This window comes from Hevea brasiliensis, chromosome 9 (genome assembly GCF_030052815.1).
Source record: "Hevea brasiliensis isolate MT/VB/25A 57/8 chromosome 9, ASM3005281v1, whole genome shotgun sequence".
In the NCBI taxonomy this organism is placed as follows: domain Eukaryota; kingdom Viridiplantae; phylum Streptophyta; class Magnoliopsida; order Malpighiales; family Euphorbiaceae; genus Hevea; species Hevea brasiliensis.
The window spans coordinates 8,827,445-8,849,260 of record NC_079501.1 but is presented as its reverse complement, the minus strand read 5'-3'; the positions used below and the strand labels follow the sequence as shown (position 1 = coordinate 8,849,260).

Below are 21,816 nucleotides of genomic sequence, written 5' to 3'. Positions count from 1 at the left end.
GAGCTCGGCCAAGAGATCCTTGTGAGCATTCACATAAGCACCGGCTATTCCTGTCACCATCTCTTCATCTTTTGCCTTAAGCTCCTCAGTAAGGTGAGCGACCCGAGCAGCTTCGTTGGCCCGGAGCGCCTGGACTTCTCCAAGAGCATGATCCCTTTCAGCCAGAACATGAGCCTGTTCGGCCAGCTTATCCTCATAGTACTTCATACGCCCCTCAATTTGAGATATGTAATCCTGAGCGGATGAGAGTTGGGATCGGAGGGATGCCACTTCTTGACTCTTCTTCTCGACCTCCTTACCCAGGCGGTGAGCCTTTTCCCGGACTATGTGCTGGTTCACCAGGCACTCTACATTCAGACTCATGGATCGGGTCAGGATGTCGTCGAGATTGTCCGGAGACAGTCGGTCCCGATCCTCCCGAAGGCAGATGGAAGACCCCAAGACTTTGGCAAAACCTGGGTTCTCCCGAACAGTCCGGTTCTTCTCCAGGGAAGCGATCAACACTTGAGCGCCACGAGGAGGGGGCCTCGCAGAAGGTTGAGAAGGACCCCCTTCTGTGCTTGGAGCAACTGGAGGAAGTGGAGGCGGCTCTTCTCGCCGAGGAGGAGATCGGACAGCTTCTGCGATCGGCGGTCCCGAAGGTCGAGGCAGGCCTCTTTGTATCTCCCCAGGTTCATGGCCGGGTGTTTGAAGCAGTTCCGAACGCTTCATCTCTTTTATCTTCCGGGAAATCTCTCTTTCTTTCTTCCGCTTCTTGGAACCCTCACCACCCGCAATACCTGCACAGAGAAGAGGTCAGTGAGATCGCTAAGGTCCTGAGATCTGAGATGTAGAAAGTACCGATGCCGAGGTCAGAGAGCGGAAGCTCGCGATCTTGGCCGGTGATCAGCTGTATAGTCCAATGATGCAGCTCGGCAGTCACCGCATCTAAACAGGAGAACTTTTGAGTGGTCGCCTGATTCTTCAGTTCCATCACTATTAGGCCTTCCTCCTTGTTTAGGGTAATACGCTTCGGAATCAAGGGTCCCTGGTGCCACCAGCTACGAGGGAAGTCCTCAAAGCAGTTCGGATTTTTTCTCCTCAGAATGAAGAAGTGGTTCTTCCAATTCTTAAGGGAGGAGGGCAGATCGGTAAAGAGCCCACAATGAGGCTTCGCCTGAAAGAACCAGTGCTCGTCGTCCTTTCGGCGAGTTAGCCTGTGCAGTTCGGTGAACACCTTAGCCGTAGGACTGATTCCCTTAGCTCGGCACAGACCTCGGAAGGCTACTAAGATCCGCCACGAGTTAGGGTGAACTTGGGCAATGCACACTTGGTGATATTTTAAGACCTCTTTGAAGAAGTCGTCCAGAGGGAATCGAAGACCGGCCTTTAACTGTTCCTCGTATACCATAACCATGTCGTTCTCTTCAAAGAAGTGATCGGCTCGGTGATCGCCGTGACACCGGATAAGTTCGTACGAATCAGGACGAATATTGTACTCCTGGCTGAACGATTGCAGATCGGTTTCTTGCAAGATTGATGGCAGCTCGTCCACAGGAAGATTCTCCCTCCCTGAAGAAGGTACAAGCCTCGATGGTGCGGTCCGCCCCCGGGCTGGAACGGAGACCCTAGGAGGTTCTGGTCGTGCGCTTGGCCCGACCACCTCTACTTCATCAGACGACCACGAGAACTGAATGGAAGGAGGGCTCGTCGCTCTCTGACCTTCGGCACCGCTCATTTTCAAAGGAAATAAAGATTTTAAACTAAAAGAAAGATCAAAGCCCTTACCGGAGTCTGATCGGTGTCGGAGGAACTTGAGAAAATGGGAGGATTTCGGGGTTGTTCGCGGGAGACTGAAAATGACATAAGAGAGCGAATGGCTGGCCCCTCCTCTATTTATACTCATCCGAGCATTTAATGCTCACTCTGTCCTAGGCGGCGCATCGGTTAACGGGATTCGCCAGCTGTTCTGACACGTCTCACGCATATTCCCAAGATCGGTTAATTATAGAGCGGCAGATCCAGGTGTTTCGAATTACGGATCGGATAAGTGTCATTCAGGTAAAGAACTAGATCGGATAATCACATTAGAGATCGGAAAATAATCAATGCAATAATAATAAGATGATAATCGATAAAATGAAGTCTTTATTTTCAAAAGATCGGATTACATCATTTGGGAGATCTCTAGGGATCGGATTACACTAAAATTGGATTATATCATTTCTGTGATCTCTAGAGATCGGATTACATTGAAAACAAAATACATCATTTGGGCGATCTCTAGGGACCAGAATGTCACATTGTGACTGATCCAAAGGGGTGTCACCGACCAGAACCGAGGCGCTGTCGGAACACCCAATGTGGAGGAAAGCCGCTGTCGGAACACCCAATGTGGTGAGAAACCGAATAAACTTGGAAGAGCAACCGTCAAGGGTCGGCGGAACATCAGCAATTTGCTCGGCCAAAATCGGTTCGCCGATTATGCCAGTTGAACGACTCGAGATTGGCACAATCAAGGTTCGCAATCCAGATCGGTTAATTGATTCAGTTCTCTCAGCATCATCAGATAAGGTCATCACGATTATTCGATCACCAGGGTCATGAGTTTTCATCGGAGAATAAAAAGGTCCATCGAAAAGATCAAAACCACAATCCTGGAACGATCATTTAAATAACTAGAATAGGAAAGTAAAGAAGAAAAGAGGAAAATCGGATGGAGAAAGTTTTTGGGTTAGGGGTATATATAGGGGAAATCAAGCATTTATTGCTAAGCGGCAGCGGGCTTGGGAATCAAGGGAATTAATGCTTTGACCGGGCCCGTTAAGGGAAGTATTGGAATAATAGAGATCGGAAGAGGGAGATCGGTATGAAAGATCGGAGAAGGACCATGTTAAGAAGATAGGAAAGGAAGAGAAGCGAGAAAACAAAGGCGCCTCTGCGTCACCATAATTAGAGCCGAGGTAGTTAAAGCATTGCCAGGTAAAATCTCAACCGCACGCCCCAGAATCGCCCACATTTCTGACATGCGTACGTCAGGATGGCGCTGTACATCCTAATCTCCACCGTTGATCCAACTTGTAAGGACGAGCCCAGAGCCCTTGGATCAAAGAAGAAGATGACAAAACCAGCGTCTTTCACTCCTAGCCCTTGGATCGCCTCGGACAAGAGAATTTGGGGCCGTCAGATTAGATAAGGAAGAAGACAAATATTCTGAAGTGGATCTCGGCCGTCTGTTCTGATTCTCTTTAATTCTTGAGCTTAGGATTATGTCCCTTGAAATCTTGACCCTCCATCTCCCTTAAGATAGATCCTGACCCTTCAAGGGGAACACCCGGTCCCTATAAATACCTGCATGAAAAACTGTTCAAGGGAGGAAAAATAGAAAAAAGGCAGTGACCATAGTGGAAGAACTCTGAAACTTAATTCAGTTCGTTACTCTGCTATTGTAGCTTTCATAAGAAAAACTTTGGAAACCAGTTTTCTGAAGTGTTTTCTTGCAAAGGGATTTTTGAATACTGAAATTCTTCATTTTCAGTCCGTTCATTATCCTGTGACACTCTCACCTTTTGTCTTTGTTATCTTCTATTTCCAATTCATATTGTCCAAGCTCAACTTCATTCAAGCTTGGTTATTTTGACCTGTTTACATTTTAACAAAGAATCCTTCATTCCGAGGCGAACCTTAGTCCTCCAGCTATCAACCTGCAGTCCTGTTACATTCTGTGATTCCATAGTTAGTTTAGTAGATTCGACTCCCTACAGGTGAGTGCTATATCGTTATTTTATCAAATGTTCTTCTTTATTCACGTATTTCATTTATTCTTTTTCTGTTTGTAATTTTCACCAAGTTTATACTATATTTTAAACACGGAGACGGTCATTCTCGAGTTTACTTCTTTGTTAATCAGTCTATTCTTTGATTAATCTTCATTACTTCTTAGCACAGGAGTTCTGATCCCGAATAGCGTAGAAGTAATTAAACAAAATGTAGGTAACGGCAACTTAAAAGTCCTTTTATAATGATAAAAGGTCTAAATAATAAGACAGGGAAATGGTGAAGCCGAATCACTAGGAAAATCCAATAGGTCATTAGGCAAGACGTCATAAGACAAAATGAAACCAAACCTTGGATAACTAAATAGAATAGATCGGGCATTAATAGGTATTGGTAAGGTGACCACATGGGAGGTCAGTAAATTCAGTCTAGTATCCCCCGTCTAATCACAAGGTATCAATTAGTTAAAAGAAGCCTTATCCCCAGCACCTTTGAATGCCAGAATCCTTAGCTTTAGGCTCTTAGGACATGTAGCTGAAATTAAAATTCGGGACATCGGAAAAGTCCCTTTCAGGCTCCTGTTAATTCAAAAGAGATCGGAGGAGAGTTCTTATCCGATTCTCAGCTCAAAATTTTAATAAGTACTTAAAAGAGATCGGAGGAGAGTTCTTATCCGTTTCTCGATCTGAAATTTCCATAAACATTTAAAAGGAGATCGGAGGAGAGTTCTTATCCGATCTTCGAGCTAAAATTTTAATAAATACTTGAAAGAGATCGGAGGAGAGTTCTTATCAGATTCTCAATCCTAAATTTTAAATACTTCAAAAGAGATCGGAGGAGGGTTCTTATCCGATCTCCACTCAGAATTTTAATAAATATTTAAAAGAGATCGGAGGAGAGTTCTTATCCGATTCTCACGCCAAATTTTAACCTGTACGCAAAATAATCCCAAAACCAAAAATGACATGCGACGTCAATTCACTGAGGTTGTCTCATTTACTTATGTATCTGGGTAATCCGAATTTAGTGAAAAATCAAATATTCCTTTTTGTTAAAAAGGATTAACATTTCCATTCAAGCCCTCCTAACTAATTTATAAAAATGCAAAGTTAAATCTACTTACCCTTATTAAGGGACGAGGTGGGGTGCCTAACACCTTCCCCACCCGTTTACGGACCCTGAACTTAGAATCTCTGTTTTGAAGTGGTTTTATTGCAATTTGTCTTCACAAATGGTTTTCTTTAGTTTCCCTCAAAACTAAGGTGGCGACTCCTCATTCTTTTCCACTTCGGTGAGGGTTCGTTCAGGCGACCGCAAAATCCCTTGCGACAATACATACAACATTTTTATATTTACATCAAGATTATCTACAAGGGTATAAAATAATACCCGTACAAAATGGTCAAAGTAGTCCTCGATTTAACAGCAGCTCACTCTGCTGCTTTCTCCTTGCTCTTATCTACGACAGCAAAATAAACTATCGCTGAGTATAAAAATACTCAGTGGTGCACAATAAAAATTTAAAATGCAATAATTAAATCATTCATTGCCAAACACAATTCAAATGTTTCTCAAATACATTTCAACAATTATCAAAGTTCCTAATAACACCATTTTGTCAAATAATCTATTAAACACAGTTTAGTCAAAAGATTTCATAAACACAGTGTTGCCAAAGTCATACACAACTTAAGCCATGATACAAAATTTCCGATCAATGCCGCGTTGTACACCACGACAAAGCAATCTCAACCCCATTAATCGAAACCAATGAGGGAGGTGGCTAGCTAGCTAATGAGTACTCATCCGATCTACAACCTCAAATGGCAAGCCAGAGAGGGAGAAAAATAAACGATCTCAACCCCATAAATGGAGGAGGAAATGTGGTACTGTCATGCTAAGTGTGAATCCAAAATCAATTTAAAACAATTATTGTCAATAATTTATAAGAGATCCCAACAATTTTCAAAGTCATTTTTGTAGTCACAAAGTGGCAACACAATTCATAAAAAACACAGCGATTTCATAAAGTATAGCAACTCAAATTTTTAATTGGAAAATAATTACATAAATTTATTGTGCACAAACCTGACTGGAGTCGCCTCTAGGCCTTGACTCAGTCTTTAAAGGCTTCCAAGTCTTTTTCAGCTGAAACACACAATTTCACAGTGTTTCAGTACCATAACTTAGCATAAATCCAAAAATAAATTTCACTTCATTTTTACTAGCTCTATTGCGTTAAATTCGTCGTTCTCGAAGTTTTTGTGTTTCGGGTTACTATTCACTACACTATTCAAGTCAAATTGTTGACTTTTTAAGGCTTAATAGGTATGGGAACTCCAACTTCACCCACATACCACATTTTGGTCATTAAACTTGTTGGTTTTAGTCATTTTCTCAAAGCTTAGGTCATTTTGGCAAAATTGCCAATTTTCGGTTTTGGTGCTCCGAAGTTGCACTGTTCCATTGGTCAATCTACTGTTGGAATTTGGCAAAACTTCCTTCATAGAAAATGTTCCTTATTGTCTTAAGTGTATTCTCATTTTTAGATCACCCCAATCGGAGTTTTGTAGCTCAAGTTATAGCCAAAATACAATTACGCTCACGCAATCGCTCATGCTGAGATTTTGGTTCTGGCAGATTTTTGGTCCAACTTTGTTCAGTAATTTGATCAAGTTAAGTTCATAATTTGGTCTAACTTTCTTCATATGAAATGTTCTACTATGTCTTAGGTTTCCATCGGTTTAAGAATCGCCTAAATCGGAGTTTTCTAGAGAGAGTTATAGCCATTGGAACTTTACTGCTCAATGGCAATTCTGCAGAATCGCAAGTTACTATTCACTACACTATTCAAGTCAAATTGTTGACTTTTTAAGGCTTAATAGGTATGGGAACTCCAACTTCACCCACATACCACATTTTGGTCATTAAACTTATTGGTTTTAGTCATTTTCCCAAAGCTTAGGTCATTTTGGCAAAATTGCCAATTTTCGGTTTTGGTGCTCCGAAGTTGCACTGTTCCATTGGTCAATCTATTGTTGGAATTTGGCAAAACTTCCTTCATAGAAAATGTTCCTTATTGTCTTAAGTGTATTCTCATTTTTAGATCACCCCAATCGGAGTTTTGTAGCTCAAGTTATAGCCAAAATACAATTACTGTTCACGCAATCGCTCATGCTGAGATTTTGGTTCTGGCAGATTTTTGGTCCAACTTTGTTCAGTAATTTGATCAAGTTAAGTTCATAATTTGGTCTAACTTTCTTCATATGAAATGTTCTACTATGTCTTAGGTTTCCATCGGTTTAAGAATCGCCTAAATCGGAGTTTTCTAGAGAGAGTTATAGCCATTGGAACTTTACTGCTCAATGGCAGTTCTGCAGAATCGCAGGTTACTATTCACTATACTATTCAAGCCAAATTGTTGACTTTTTAAGGCTTAATAGGTATGGGAACTCCAACTTCACCCACATACCACATTTTGGTCATTAAACTTGTTGGTTTTAGTCATTTTCTCAAAGCTTAGGTCATTTTGGCAAAATTGCCAATTTTCGGTTTTGGTGCTCCGAAGTTGCACTGTTCCATTGGTCAATCTACTGTTGGAATTTGGCAAAACTTCCTTCATAGAAAATGTTCCTTATTGTCTTAAGTGTATTCTCATTTTTAGATCACCCCAATCGGAGTTTTGTAGCTCAAGTTATAGCCAAAATACAATTACTGTTCACGTGCACTGTTCATGCTGAGATTTTGGTTCTGGCAGATTTTTGGTCCAACTTTGTTCAGTAATTTGATCAAGTTAAGTTCATAATTTGGTCTAACTTTCTTCATATGAAATGTTCTACTATGTCTTAGGTTTCCATCGGTTTAAGAATCGCCTAAATCGGAGTTTTCTAGAGAGAGTTATAGCCATTGGAACTTTACTGCTCAATGGCAATTCTGCAGAATCGCAGGTTACTATTCACTATACTATTCAAGTCAAATTGTTGACTTTTTAAGGCTTAATAGGTATGGGAAATCCAACTTCACCCACATACCACATTTTGGTCATTAAACTTGTTGGTTTTAGTCATTTTCTCAAAGCTTAGGTCATTTTGGCAAAATTGCCAATTTTCGATTTTGGTGCTCCGAAGTTGCACTGTTCCATTGGTCAATCTACTGTTGGAATTTGGCAAAACTTCATTCATAGAAAATGTTCCTTATTGTCTTAAGTGTATTCTCATTTTTAGATCACCCCAATTGGAGTTTTGTAGCTCAAGTTATAGCCAAAATACTATTACTGTTCACGTGCACTGTCCATGCTGAGATTTTGGTTCTGGCAGATTTTTGGTCCAACTTTGTTCAATAATTTGATCAAGTTAAGTTCATAATTTGGTCTAACTTTCTTCATATGAAATTTTCTACTATGTCTTAGGTTTCCATCGGTTTAAGAATCGCCTAAATCGGAGTTTTCTAGAGAGAGTTATAGCCATTGGAACTTTACTGCTCAATGGCAATTCTGCAGAATCGCAGGTACAGTAACTCCAATTTGCTCAATAATTTGAATAGGTTAATGGCATAATTTGGGTTGGTGTTCTTCATGAAAGTTTTAGATCTATATCTTATCTAATTTCTGATAAAATTTCAGGTCAATTTGACCTGTCTAGCTCGAATTATGACCAAATGAACAGTTACTGTTCATTTGGTCAGATTTAATCTTGATGGCAGCCTGCTCTCATTTCACTTTGGTCAATTGGTTCACCAAGTTTTAGTCAGTTTTTGGCCATGGTTCCTTAATGAAAATTGTGCTATTTTATGTCTATTTTCATCTCCAATTGGTGGCATATCAATTGGACTTGTAAAATTTCCGTTTTGGTCCTTCAAAGTTGGCTTGGTCATGCTGCTAGCAGCATGACCATTTGACTTACGAATTTGACTTCCATTCTAACAATTTCCACACATTTCCTTTGGTCATTATTGACCATTTTTTAGTCCACAATTGGTCAAAGATATCATTTATGCATTTCTCCAAAATTTGGTTCACAAATCCTAACATTCAAACCTTAATTTCACTACTTTGTTGCAATTAATCACATGTAAGAATTTCAACTTAACCATTCAACTAATTAAAGCTTTTAAACTCATTCTAATACATCAAACCATACAAATTATGTCCCTTCTTCAAGCTGGCTGGAATTTAGCAATGGCCCTTCCCCCATATTTTTATTTCATTTCCTTAATCCTAAGTTCATTTCAACCATTAATCATGCATTTAAATGAAGAAATAAGAAGTTTAACATACTAACCTTAACTTAAATGCCAATTCTTCACTTTCTCTCTTCCTTTCCTCTTTCTTCTTGTAATCCTTGTGCTTAAGTTGAGATTGCAAGTTCTAACAAGGTTTTTAGGGGATTTATGAAGATTAAGTGGAGCAAATTAAGCTTAAGTGTAAGCTTAATGGAAGAAACTTTTATGGAGAAGAGAGGGAGAAGGTGGAGCGGCACAACAAGGAAGAAGGAAGCTAAAATAATTTTTGTTTTTCTTTTATTTTCTTTAATCTTATCCCTTTTGAAGACCAAAAATCCCAAATTAATAAAATAAGTTAATTAATCTTTTATGACATCATTCATGATGTCATCACCTTTGACTTTTCTAACTTCTTTCTTTTTTTTTCTATTTATTTTTTTCTATTAGTTCTTTAATTTAATTCTCGATTCCGAAATTTTTTTTTCTTTTTTTATTTGTGATTAGGTCAGAGTCGACTCTCGGGGTCAATTGACCAAATTGCCCCTCGCCGGTTCAACCCGGTTTGCAAATAATTCCATATTTCTTTCGGTTCCCTGACCTAATTATTTGACTGACTTAACAGTTCTTTTTCGTGATTTTCTTTTTTTCACTGTGTTCATAAGGGTCCTAAGGACAGCAGCGTCTCATTTTACGATTCGAAATTTGAGTTTAAAATGACTTCGCAGTCGTTCCCGAGGAGGTCACCCATCGCTGTGACTCTCGGCTCGTTTAACTTCTTATGTTCTGTTTTTCTTATTTATACTTAACTAATTGGCAATTACTAATTATTTGTGTTTATGGCTTCTCAAGTTGTCTTAAGTGTGGCCCTAATCCCATTAATTGTCCGGACCGACACCGGTCACCGGAACAGTGAAATATACCAGGCTATACCAATAGGGGTGTTACAATGTGCTAGCTGTGAAGTAGCTTCTGCAAGTGAACGGTCACAGTAGTATAGTTTTAAAAATAATATCGTTCCCACAGAGAATTGTGCTTAAATTGAAAATAAAAAGATAAGCTAATTAGAATGGTAAAATTTAAAGATATAAAATAAAATTTAAAATTTAATATTGGTATTTGAGGAATTTAAGCTAAATCAAACAATTAACTAAATTAATTAAACTAGATTACCAAAATTTAAATTGAAATTGCTATTTATGAACTTTGGAGGAATTAAATCTAAATTCAATAAAAATTAAAGTGATTCTAGAGATAGGGTTTTCAATATTGTTTGCATGTGGTTTATCCCTAATTTAGCCAAATACATGAGAATTGTAATTTTGAGGGAAATCAATTCTTAGTTCTTTGAAACCTTTTTGAAGCATTTTAAAGTTGGTATTCATTAAATCAAACCCTGTTTTCATGGTATTTCAAACCTAACAAAAACCCAATTAAAGCTCTAATTGATTTTTGAAGGTCCCCTTAATCCTCTTAGCTTATCTCTAACACCAAGAAAACTAAGTTTATTGCAAGATTATCTATCCCAAACATTCACTTTTCAGTCCATCTGTCAAGGATTATAACTTAACTTAATGAGGGCCCATTCATCAAGCAAGGCAACAAGCTCACAAGCAATGAATCAAAATGCAGCAAATCTCATTTAAATGACTAAATCAGTTCAAAAACCATAATACAAAATAATATTTACAAACCCATCTCTAGAATCTCAAAGATCTACTCACAAATCAAGGTTTCAAGACAAACCCAAGTATAGAAATAAAGAAATAATGAAAATCTAAGCGAAGGAATAGAAAAACCCAATAAAATGATGAAGGATCAGCTGCTGGAGAGTTGCAGAAATGTCATCTGCTGCTGCTGCAAAACTGATTCACGTGCTTCTCTTCTTTTCTCCCTCTTTCTTGCAAAATCTCCCTCTTTTCCTCCTTGTGGAAAGAAAGAGATAAAGAAGCTTTTATATGGTTCAAAGGTCTGCCCTAGAATGGGTAAAAAGGTAGAAGATTCTAGAGAAAGTGAAGTATTAAATCAGAGGAACGAAAATACCACGTCAACCATTTTCAGTAAAAACGACACAAGCTGAATCGGTTGTGTCACGGGTTGCGTCGCAGGTTGTGAAACCTGCTGCCTGAGAAAAACTGCATATCTGACAATCGACAAAACCTGTGACACAAGCTGTGTTGTAGGTTGTGTTACTTTTGACCTCTTTAATCTCAACTTCAAAATTTTGCAATTTAACTTTAATTTCTTCCAAATGACTGCTCTGATCAAAATACACCAAATTTCTCCAAATTTAACCTAAAAAACAAATAAATTCCATAAATGAATGGCTCTAGTGCTAGTGGGAGATTGTTAGTAGTATACCCTAGAGCATATCATTTAGTATGTATCTTGTACATCTTTTATTAATAAAAGGCATTTTCACTTTTCCGTTTACATAATATATTTATGTGCAATAGAAAAGGTCCATTGATATTTTGTTAGAAATTCTATTCTTAAGTTGTTAAGAATATGAATGACAGTATTTCTAGTACAAAGTATCATAAATAGGTTCACAATCGAGCATACTTTACAATAAAGACATGACTTATCCACAAAGATTGTATTCATGTTTGTTCCCAAGTTATTTATATGAGATATAAATAAGATGGAATTGTGAGTCTCATACCATATGATAAACATGATAGGCACTTATATATGATAAGTAGGTCGAATCAGTGACACTTATGACAAGCACATGAAGTTTACTCTTATCAATGCATTGTCATAAATCATATCAGTGCATATAATCTTTAGACCTGATATAGCATAGTTATCTTATATATAGGTGATTTGAGTTTGATACTGCTTTTATACTTGTACTGTGTATTGGTATATGGGCATGTGTTGGCTCGTACTAGTTATATATGGAGGTAGGTATTGATCAAGATGGAATCTGTTCCTCTAAGTAAATAGGGATAAAATCCTATGTTCATTTAATTGTTCTTGATGTTTCAAGTTCCTAGCCAGGACAGATAGATTTAATCAGAAAAGAGTTTCTGATGAGAAAATCTTTTAATCAAGAACTAGAATTAAAAGAGAACATAATATTCATAGCAAATAGGGTTTGACATAAATCATGACTCCAGCTCTAATTGGGATTTTGTAACAGAGAGATTCTAGTACATGTTAGCATATGATTATAGGTTTATTTAAGGTAATCCTTATTACTAATTGGGTGGCCATGGCATGCTATGCTAGGTGTTAACCATGGTCTATGAGGTGCATAAAATGGTTTAGAGAAATCATCTATGATAAGAAAGAGTTCTGATAATATTAAGAGTTGATATCATATCTCATTGCAAATTGGTGATGAGCCTAGTAAGTCACACATACACAAGTAATCACCAAATTAAATATAATTTAATTAATTAATTAAAGAGTTTAATTGATTAATTAAATAGGTTTGGTTTGCAATTAGATTGCAAAGTCCCTAGTATGGCTTGAAACCAAATCTAGGTTATTTGATGTATAGTATAAGTTAAATTTATATTTAAAGTGTTTAAATATGAATTTAATTAATGAAAAATTAATTAATAGAGATTAATTAATTAATTTATATTTGATATAAATTGATTAGAAGAAGAGAAATAATTATTTTGGGTTGAGAACTCAAAATTAAGACACAGGGGTATTTTGGTCATTTCATATGGTAACATGTGGTACCATAAGATGGTGACATATGACACTACACATAAGCTTACGATATGTCTTTTAATCATGTAAGATGATCAAAGTCAAGATTAAATATAGGTTTGACACTTGACACAATGTGATTGGGTTAATTCAACCTTGAGCCAATCAGAAGGTGACATGTGGCAAGGGTTTTAAGTGGTGACCTAGCTATATAAGTATTGTTATGAAAAGAAAAATACAACCAGCTGCTGAAGTGTTGTTATGAAAAGAAAAATACAACCAGCTGCTGCCTCCCTTTGTGCCGCCACCCTTGAGGCTACCATTTTCTCTTCTTCTTCTTCATCTCTCATCAATTCCAAGAGATTAACAAACAATCTCTTGAATTAAAAATATTAGAAATTATTTCTAGTGTCATGTTCACATTTTTAATCTCTTAAAGGGCAAAACTTGATTTTCTAATTAATAGAAAAAGCTTTAGAAGCTGTTCAAGGGCTGCCATAGGTGATCTTGGTGTGGACAAGCTAGAGGGATAACATCTGGTGTCCTAAAGACGCATCCCAAAGGTGCCAAATACAATGCAGTGCATCAAGAGGTTAGTGCATTTGTTCCTGATCTAATCTATGGCTCTAAAATTAATCCGATTAATTCTAAAATCTTAAATGACAAATACAAATCCAAAAACATATTAAAAGAGTTTTAATATATTGTTTATCATTGTAATCAAATAGATAAAAATAAATCTTGCATGATGCATGTGACCCTAGGTAAAAATTTTTGAATTCAATGGTATAAATTTGTGTTTTTCATGCTTCCGCTCCTTCAAGAAGAGACAAGTAAGGTAATAACCATCATAATACATTCCATCAACACTATACCAATATATCAATAATTTTCCAATGTAAAATAAAAGGCTTGAAATCAATTAAACTCATACAATTAAAGTTCTATAAAATTTTAAATCAATATACATTAAAATACAAGGTTAATTTATCAAGGCACAACAATTATAGCTCTTTGCAAATCTTAGGGGAGATAGAAATGGTTTTTTTTTCTTTTGCATTTGGGCTTTACATTGGAGACAATGTAAGTTTTAAGTATGGGGGAGGAGAAATTTGTCGCTTTAATAAAATAAAATTTGTTCTTATAAGCTTGATTCATGATTCTATATTAACTCTTGGAGTGAAGTGCTTTGTCCTTGAAATGATTTTTCTATTTTAGATTGAATTTTTGAGATTTTAGGCAAGGTAATAGTAACTTTAATGACGGATTTTCCCTCTGCTCCATACCATAGAGCAATTTTTTTTTTTCTGCATAAATCATTTAGGCTTGATTTAATGGCGAAATGATTAGTTATGTGTACTTTAAACTAGTGTCATGTATATTTCAGAACTTTGTTCAATCTATCAGGGCTCGAATTGACTATAATTATTAACTGAATTGATATTAAGCAATCCTCATCAAATTAATAACTGCTTTAAGAATAGGAAGTTGTTAAACTGAACAATAATTTATGAAACATAAATCATTTAATTCACCCTATTGTTTCCTTGGGTTATTATCGAAAACTGGGATTATAATCAATAAAACCTAATTTCTACTCATGTTCAATCTTATACAACAATTGCGGATTATGAATCCCTTGTGTCGGCTGCTGCCTCTTCTATTTATAATAAATGGCATAGGGTTAGGTTTTTAGAGTCCCTGAGGTGTTAGGAGTCTCTCTCTGTCAAAAACTGCAACTGGAGCAAAATCAGAAAACTGATTGTCGACGGATACACGGCCCGTGTATCACTACACGGGCAAGGACTGTGTAACTTACTGGAGCTGAATGGGTATGTCTTGCATTGGCACAGAAGGTTATACAGGTCTCCAGGATTTACAAGAGTCAAGTTACACAGTCCGTGTACTTTGTTTCTTCCTCGGTTCTCTGGATTTCTTCTAGCAGAATATTACACGGGTCCATGGTTGTGCTTACACGAACCGTTTACTTTGTATTAGCAACACTTCTCAATCCTTTGACCTTTCCAAGCTTCCTTCCACACTTCTATGCTCTGGAACTTCACCAAAACCCTGAAAAATACAGTAAGAGTCAAATTAATGCCAATGTTAAAAATTTATCCATTTAACACAATTATTCCAATAACTCTCTAAACATATGCATAATAAATAATTATACTTTAATCAACTGAATTAGGCATAAATATACCTTAGAAACACTAAATGTGATGGGAGTAAAATTAATAAATTATACACTTATCAGTATTCACATCATCGTAGTGTTAATAGCCATAGTTTTGGCATGCTCCGCCAAGATTATTGGCGTTTTTTATCTTCTCCTTCTTCATCGGCATGCCTACTCGTGAAGGACCGAAGGCATAGCTCTGGGAATGCTAATGCTATGAATACCAAGGCATTTTAGCTTTGATTGCTTTTAATATTGGGTTTATGCCCATTTAGCATTGAGTTTTAGAATAAAAAGATTTTTCGAAAAAAAATATTTTAAATACTGTTAAAAAAATAATTTTAAAATATTATTTTAAAATTTTTATGACTAAAATATATTAAATTTAATTTTTAATATTCTATAATTTATATACTTAAGATAATAAATAACATATTTTAATTTATCCCTAAATTAAATTTCTATATCTAGTCTCCAAGTGTGGATGATGAAGATGAAGGTGCGAAGCAGAACAAAGAGAGAGAACTTGGTGATTTGCATATCAATGCAAGATGATTCAGTAAGTTTGTAGAATCGGTAGCCCTTTGCGGGAATGATGTACTGGCCACAATGATAAGAATGAATGGGGCTTATTACACGTATAGGGAGAGGGAAGGGAGCAATTTCCCAATCGACTAGTAGGCTTTTAGAGCATGGTGAGTGCAAGGAGCTGGGAGGTCTAGGAGATGCATTACTTTCATCTGATTTTGCACAGAATTCGTCTATTCTTGTAATGAGTTCCGAATGGACCAGTCAAAGAACATTATTAATTAATTAAATATTGCAACGGCTAAAGCAGCGAAGGCTCTTGAGTGCCTAAGGCCAAATTAGCTCCTATCTTAGCTTCAGAAATATTAATTAATGCATCATTTTCTTACAGCTAGTTGAGATCTCTCGTAATTATGTGGATCATTTTCAAGTAGATTGGATGCATCAGAAAAATTTCAAGGGCGGATGAAAAATTGTTGTCTAGACCAAGAAAAAATCCATTCTATAAAGAGAACTCCAGAATACAAAGGCTAAGAAATTCGCAATTAATGGGGCCATTTATCATTATCAAAAAAAACAATGACAATAATTCATCAACAGATTATTCTACCAAAACTCGGTTTACGATGCACCCAAAAGACAAAATACATGGTGAGATCTATCCCATATGATTATATATTGGGTTCCAGATGAACCCAGTTTAAACTAGAATTTTCCCCTCCAAAATACATTTAGGCGTTAAACTTGAGCGTGATTTTGTTCTTCCTTAAATTGGACAGGATCCAGCTTTGCAGGAGCAACAGAAGGTTCGTTCAAAATGGTCATGAAGTCTCCACTGTCAGCTTGGAAATAAGCCTTCAAAAATGCCACAATAAGGCCACCAACAGTCCTCCTCATCTGATCCCTAGGATCCTTGCTATTCTTGCATATAGAATTTGCTATAATCGCCAATATACCAGTTGGATTATCATCTAACATGTCCATGTGACCATAATCTGTAGTCACAAAATGACTAGCAGGAGCTTTGCACTTATTGTAAAACTTCACATGGTTCATATAATTTGGAGCACAAGCAAGACCTACCACCCCGCATACCGATTCATTACCCAACCCGGTACCGATAACGGTGACCGGAATCGATAAGTTAAAAGAATGAGGGACATTCGTGAGAATTTTGGGATCAGTACTAACCCTTCCAACAGGGTCTAGACCTACTAGTGCTGAGATTTTCACTTCTAGGGGCGTCTTAGAATATCCAAGTGCGAGTGCAAATGCTATGTTTCCACCTCTATTGTGGCCTCCAAGAGCAAGCTTGTCTTGGTCCCAAGTAACTTTTTCGGGTAGCACAGATTGTAGGCCTGAAAGTAACCAGTTTCCCACTTCTGCTACGAACTCAATCTCTTTCGACTCCCTTATAGGCAGTTTGGGTATCAACCAATTTATACAAGAATATACCTGTGGAAAATCTATTAAGAATAAGATATATACATATACACATTGGATATTAAGCAAAAGTTGTGGAAAAAGAGTAGTAAGTACCTGAGGAGCGACAACTATAAATCCATGAGAAGCAATATGTGGAAGGAGGTTACTGTAGAAATAGTTTTCCAGGCAGGTTCCATGTAGAAACATGAAAACAGGGTATGTGCCATCAGTAATTGGTGAAACAATTAGCAATGGTTTAGGAGGTGAGGCAGGGTTCGATTTCTTCACGTCAATAGATTTTGTAGGAAAAGATCCTGTTACGAAAACATCGAGTATATCCTGAACAGGCTTGGTTTCCAGCAGCACTACCGTTGGAAATTGGGGCTTAGCTTCCAACGCGGAAGCCAGCAATATTACCAACAAGGTTACCAACATTTTTTTGATGCTTTGAGAGAGTAATTCAGAGATACTCCTCAACTCTTCTTCTTTGTACTAGTTCTATGATCCTATTCATCGTTGTGACTTGTGCCTTTGGAGGTAAGTTTCCTTAATTAAGCTGACAAATAATTTCAGGATTATTCTTCTTATTTAATATATTATTCACATTTTTTTTAATATAACATGTGAAAGTAAAATTCACGCACCTTTCCGTTTTACATTATGGCAGGAACACTTTTCACTGTTCTCATAACATGTTTTTATACATTTGGTAATATATATATATATATATATATATATATAAACTTTTTAATTTTAATGATATAGACCAAATTAAATAAACTATTTACAATTTTCTTTAATTTAATAATATCTAATTTATATAATTGTTTTTTTTTAATTTAATATAGGTACCATGAATTAGGTGTAAATGACGGACCATATAGCGAGAAATAATTCTCTTATTTCTTATTATAAATGTGAATAATTTTAGAATAATTAGAAGGAAAACTATGATTATTAATTTCTCTTGCTGATTATAATTTTATTAATAGAAATTGAATTGATTGTCAAAATTAAAAGTCTGATTTGATTAATTGAATAAAAACCACTAAATTAAATTATAATTTAAAAAAATGACTTTTTTCTTTAATTATTGAACCTATACATTTTCAAGAAAATACATTTATAAAAAGTATAATCAAACCTTTCAATTTTCATTTTATTTATTGGGTTCTTAATTATATTAGTATTTTATAAAATAATTAATTTGATTTTCAATAAATCAACAATTATGCAACATATACGCAGCCACAACAATTATAAAAATAGGAATACATCAGAAATCTCAAAGCACACCAGTCATCACTCTCTACAGGTGGAAGAAACGTTTTAAAATTAGTCATATAATTACCTATAATAAAGTTTATATTCAAATTCTTAATTGCAATTTAGCGCATTAATTGCAATGAGTAAAGAATGATGGACGCCAATTTACCAAAACTTCACTAATGGACTTGGTTTAACACCAAATGGACCCAAGCCACTGTTTTCCCAAGGTTAGCCCAAAGCATTGTCTTTAGGATTTAGCAATGGCTTAGAGCTGCATAATTAAACAAATTTGAGGCTTCGCTAAAACCAAATAGAGAAAATTACTATTTTTTTTTTTAGAAAAAACAAGAAGGAAGCAAATCCTTCAAAACAAATTAAAAAGAACTATTTCTAAGATAGGCTATTCCACATTTGTCATGAAACAACTAAACCATAGATTATAAACAGGTCAAATCATCTTATAAATTTTAAAATGAATTTAATTATTTGTTTATTTTATTTTTTTAAACTTATAAACTTTTTTAAAAAATAAACTTGAGATAATCAGTTTTTGATTTTGATATTTATAAATTAATTTAACTAATTATTTTATTCTATTATTTTCATTTAATTTTTAAAATTTCACTGCCTATATTTCAAAATTTCACCACCTTTCTCATTTTACCAACAAGAAAGCTCACCGTAAGCTCTCTTCAATAACAATAATTATTTGGTAATCTTATCTTGGAAAATAAGTTAGTTAATTTCTATATATTAGTTAAAGAACTTGTTTGAAAAAGTCTAGACTCGAGTTGTTTCTAAAAAGAATAAGATGAACGAGGAAAAAAAGAGCTCTTGGCATCAAGAATGAATTGTGAGAAACATGAATTTGAGTCATTAATATGAAAAAAAAATTATATTTAAAAATAAAGTTTTGTAAAATAAAAAATTAGAAAATTTAAGAGTTGCAAGAATATGATTCTCAATGCTATTATCATTAAAAATCAACGGAGAAGTGCTAGACAAGAAAATAATAGAAGGAGAAGACGAATAATGTACAGTTGCCAAAGAAGAAGAATAGAGAAGACTAGAGGAAGAGGATGAAGGGGAGAATAAGTATATACAAAACAGCTACTATCAACTCAACAATCGTAACATCTAGCGAAGTCTTCAACATTTAAATGGAGGATTTTGATATTGCTATTTTTTTTTTTCTTTCTCCGTGAAGGGGCGTCAGATATGCTCACTTCACAAAATTCAAGTACCTCAAACTCATAATGGATTAAATATTTTTTCGCATATTTGATTCAATTGAATTTATTAAAATTAATTTAATCTATATATAATTAAATTTTTGATTAATTTAAATTTTAAAATAATACTCATATGAAATTTAAGCCGGTTCACATTTTAAGTGTTATGTATTGAAAAATTCTCTGCTTTTGTGGTCAATATTTAGGATTAGTTTTTGCAAACAATACATGATAATTTAGAAGATACTTAATTTTGTTTGGCTTATAAATCAGTCAAATTTATATATGAATAAAAAAATTATAAATAGATTAATATTTGATTTGATTTATACGTTAAAAGATTTATTTGAAATAAGTCAAAAATAAAAAATTATAAAGTATTTATTATTTATAATTTATCTATTTATTTTAATTATTTATTGACGAAATATAAAATTATATTATCCTAAAAATTTTTAAAAATATTAACAATTCTTATTTTAATAACTATAACGCCAAATTATATATACTTTTTTTATTATTTTAACAAATTAGATTTCTTTTAAATATTTTTTAATTAAATTCTTAAATTATTTAATAATTAATTTTAAATAATTTTATTAAATAATTAATTATATATTTTAAAATTAATTTAGAAATTACAAAATATATTTTAAATTAAAAATTAAAAGTAAATAATTAAGCCAAATGCCTTTTAAAATCAGTTATTGCACATCAAAAATTGTTGATTATTTCTGAAATATAAAGTATTATTATAATTGTAACACCCCAAAAATTTAAATTTTATTATTTATGAGCATTTTTTGTATTTTAATTTTATTTAAATTTTAGGAATTTTTTTGAGATTTTTCGGTTTTTAAAAATCGGGTTCGATTTTCCGAAAATATAAATTTTGATGATTTTTAAAAATTAATTTAAAGACCACGTGGCAAAACTAAAAATATATTTGAAGTCTACGAATTTTTCTGAGTTTTTTGAAATTTTTTCAGAATTTTTGGACCTCATTTCCGGTCCCGAGGCAGAGTAAAAATTTAAAATTTTGTATCCTGAATCGATCCGGCCGAATCGAACCGGACCGGATCGGACCGGTTGAATCGGACCAGCCTTTTCTTTTTCTTCTTCCCTTCCCCGCGCGCGTCCGACCTCCTCCCCTTCTCTCTCTCTTTTCTCTCTCCTCCCTCCTCCCCTTGCCGCCCCGCCACCTCCCCTGCCTCCCCACCTCGCCGGCGCGCCACCTCAGCCCTCCCCCACGGCCGGCCGCAGCCTGGAACGCCAGAAAACGGCTCCAGAAAAGACGCGCAGCGCGCGCGCGACTCCTCGACTTCCGGGCCGAAATCCTGCCGATCCGGCTACCAATTGGACCAGGTCTTGTATCTAAAATCATCTACTCATCGAGAGCTTTCCATAGACACCAAGAACACCGAAATCCATCAAGCGGTTTGTCCAATTTTTGCCCGGGAAGTTTTAGCCCATTTTGGCTTTTGGGCTAGATTTCTCACAAACCGTAAACCCCACGAGAAAACCGAGAGTATCAGAGCGCTCCACTCATCGAGAGCTTCGCGGGGATATAAATTTCAAAATTTTCCGACACCGTTTTTCGGTGGGTCCCACAGAACTTCGCAGTGTTTTTCCGAGCATTAAATGAGCTTAGAAAATTCTGAAAAATTTATGTACTAACCCCCGTGTTGTGGGCTTCGTGTAGGTATCCTCAATTCGCGAAAATTCGGCGATTGACCAGTGCGTGAATTTCCGAACGCATGCACTGCTGGAAAAGTCTCCGAATTGGACCGAGGTTTTGGCTACCCCCCATTGTCAGACATCCCGAGCGCGTTCCCCAAGTCAGAATCGGCAAAGGTAAACCTGAACCTTGCTTTTTCGTAATTTTCTAGTGCTTAAATAGGATTAAAAATCCATAAAATATTCGTGGTAGCTCAGAAAATTATGATTCTTTTTGCAATAGCCTAGTAATATTGCTAAAGACCGCGGGGCAAAGTTTTAGAATTTTTAGAGCTTGTTTGGGTAGTTTTTGCAAAAATGATCAATTATAAGGACTAAATTGAAATTTTACATATTGTGATGGATGACTGATTTGATGGGCCCAGGAGGGGCTATGTGATGTGATTGAATTGTGGATATATGGATTGTGAATATAGAAGTGTGTTTTGAGCCCTTTTGCAGGTTAGGTAGGTCCTAGGTATAGGGGAGACTCTGCCGAACTTTCGGCACGACTTATAACGTACTTGGTCTTTTCTTGATTTGTATTGAGTCATTTGTATTAAATAAATGTAATATAATTGTCAGGTGAGTCGGGACAGCCTTCTTCCTCCGCCCAGCCGCCACAGTGACCGTTGTCAAGTTTGTGAGTAAAATATTAATTTTAATTGTAATTTCACTATTATTATATGTTCAAGCATGCCCATGCATCACTTATATGCATATATTTATGTAGTTAAACTCTAGACACGATTTATGTTGCATTCATAACTGTTAAAGTGCCATGTATGTTGCTGTGGTAATTTGGAGCAGTGTGCGTGC

The 21,816-nt window shown here is 35.7% G+C and overlaps 1 protein-coding gene across 1 annotated transcript; it reads right to left on the bottom strand.

Moving 5' to 3' along the window:
* Positions 1-15,893: 15,893 nt before the first annotated feature.
* Positions 15,894-17,311, bottom strand: LOC110672203 (chlorophyllase-1, chloroplastic). The gene is made up of 2 exons (XM_021834921.2): positions 16,895-17,311; positions 15,894-16,810 (listed from the first exon to the last, which is right to left on the bottom strand). The coding sequence occupies exons 1-2, from the start codon at positions 17,213-17,215 to the stop codon at positions 16,094-16,096; spliced, it is 1,038 nt and encodes a 345-aa protein (XP_021690613.2). The 5' UTR covers positions 17,216-17,311; the 3' UTR covers positions 15,894-16,093.
* Positions 17,312-21,816: the final 4,505 nt, after the last annotated feature.

Excerpts from the sequence above, each read along its gene's own strand:
- LOC110672203 (XM_021834921.2), bottom strand. The coding sequence starts at position 17,215 with ATGTTGGTAACCTTGTTGGTAATATTGCTGGCTTCCGCGTTGGAAGCT. Across the intron at positions 16,811-16,894 it reads TTATAGTTGTCGCTCCTCAG|GTATATTCTTGTATAAATTG; the intron begins GTACTTACTACT and ends GATTTTCCACAG.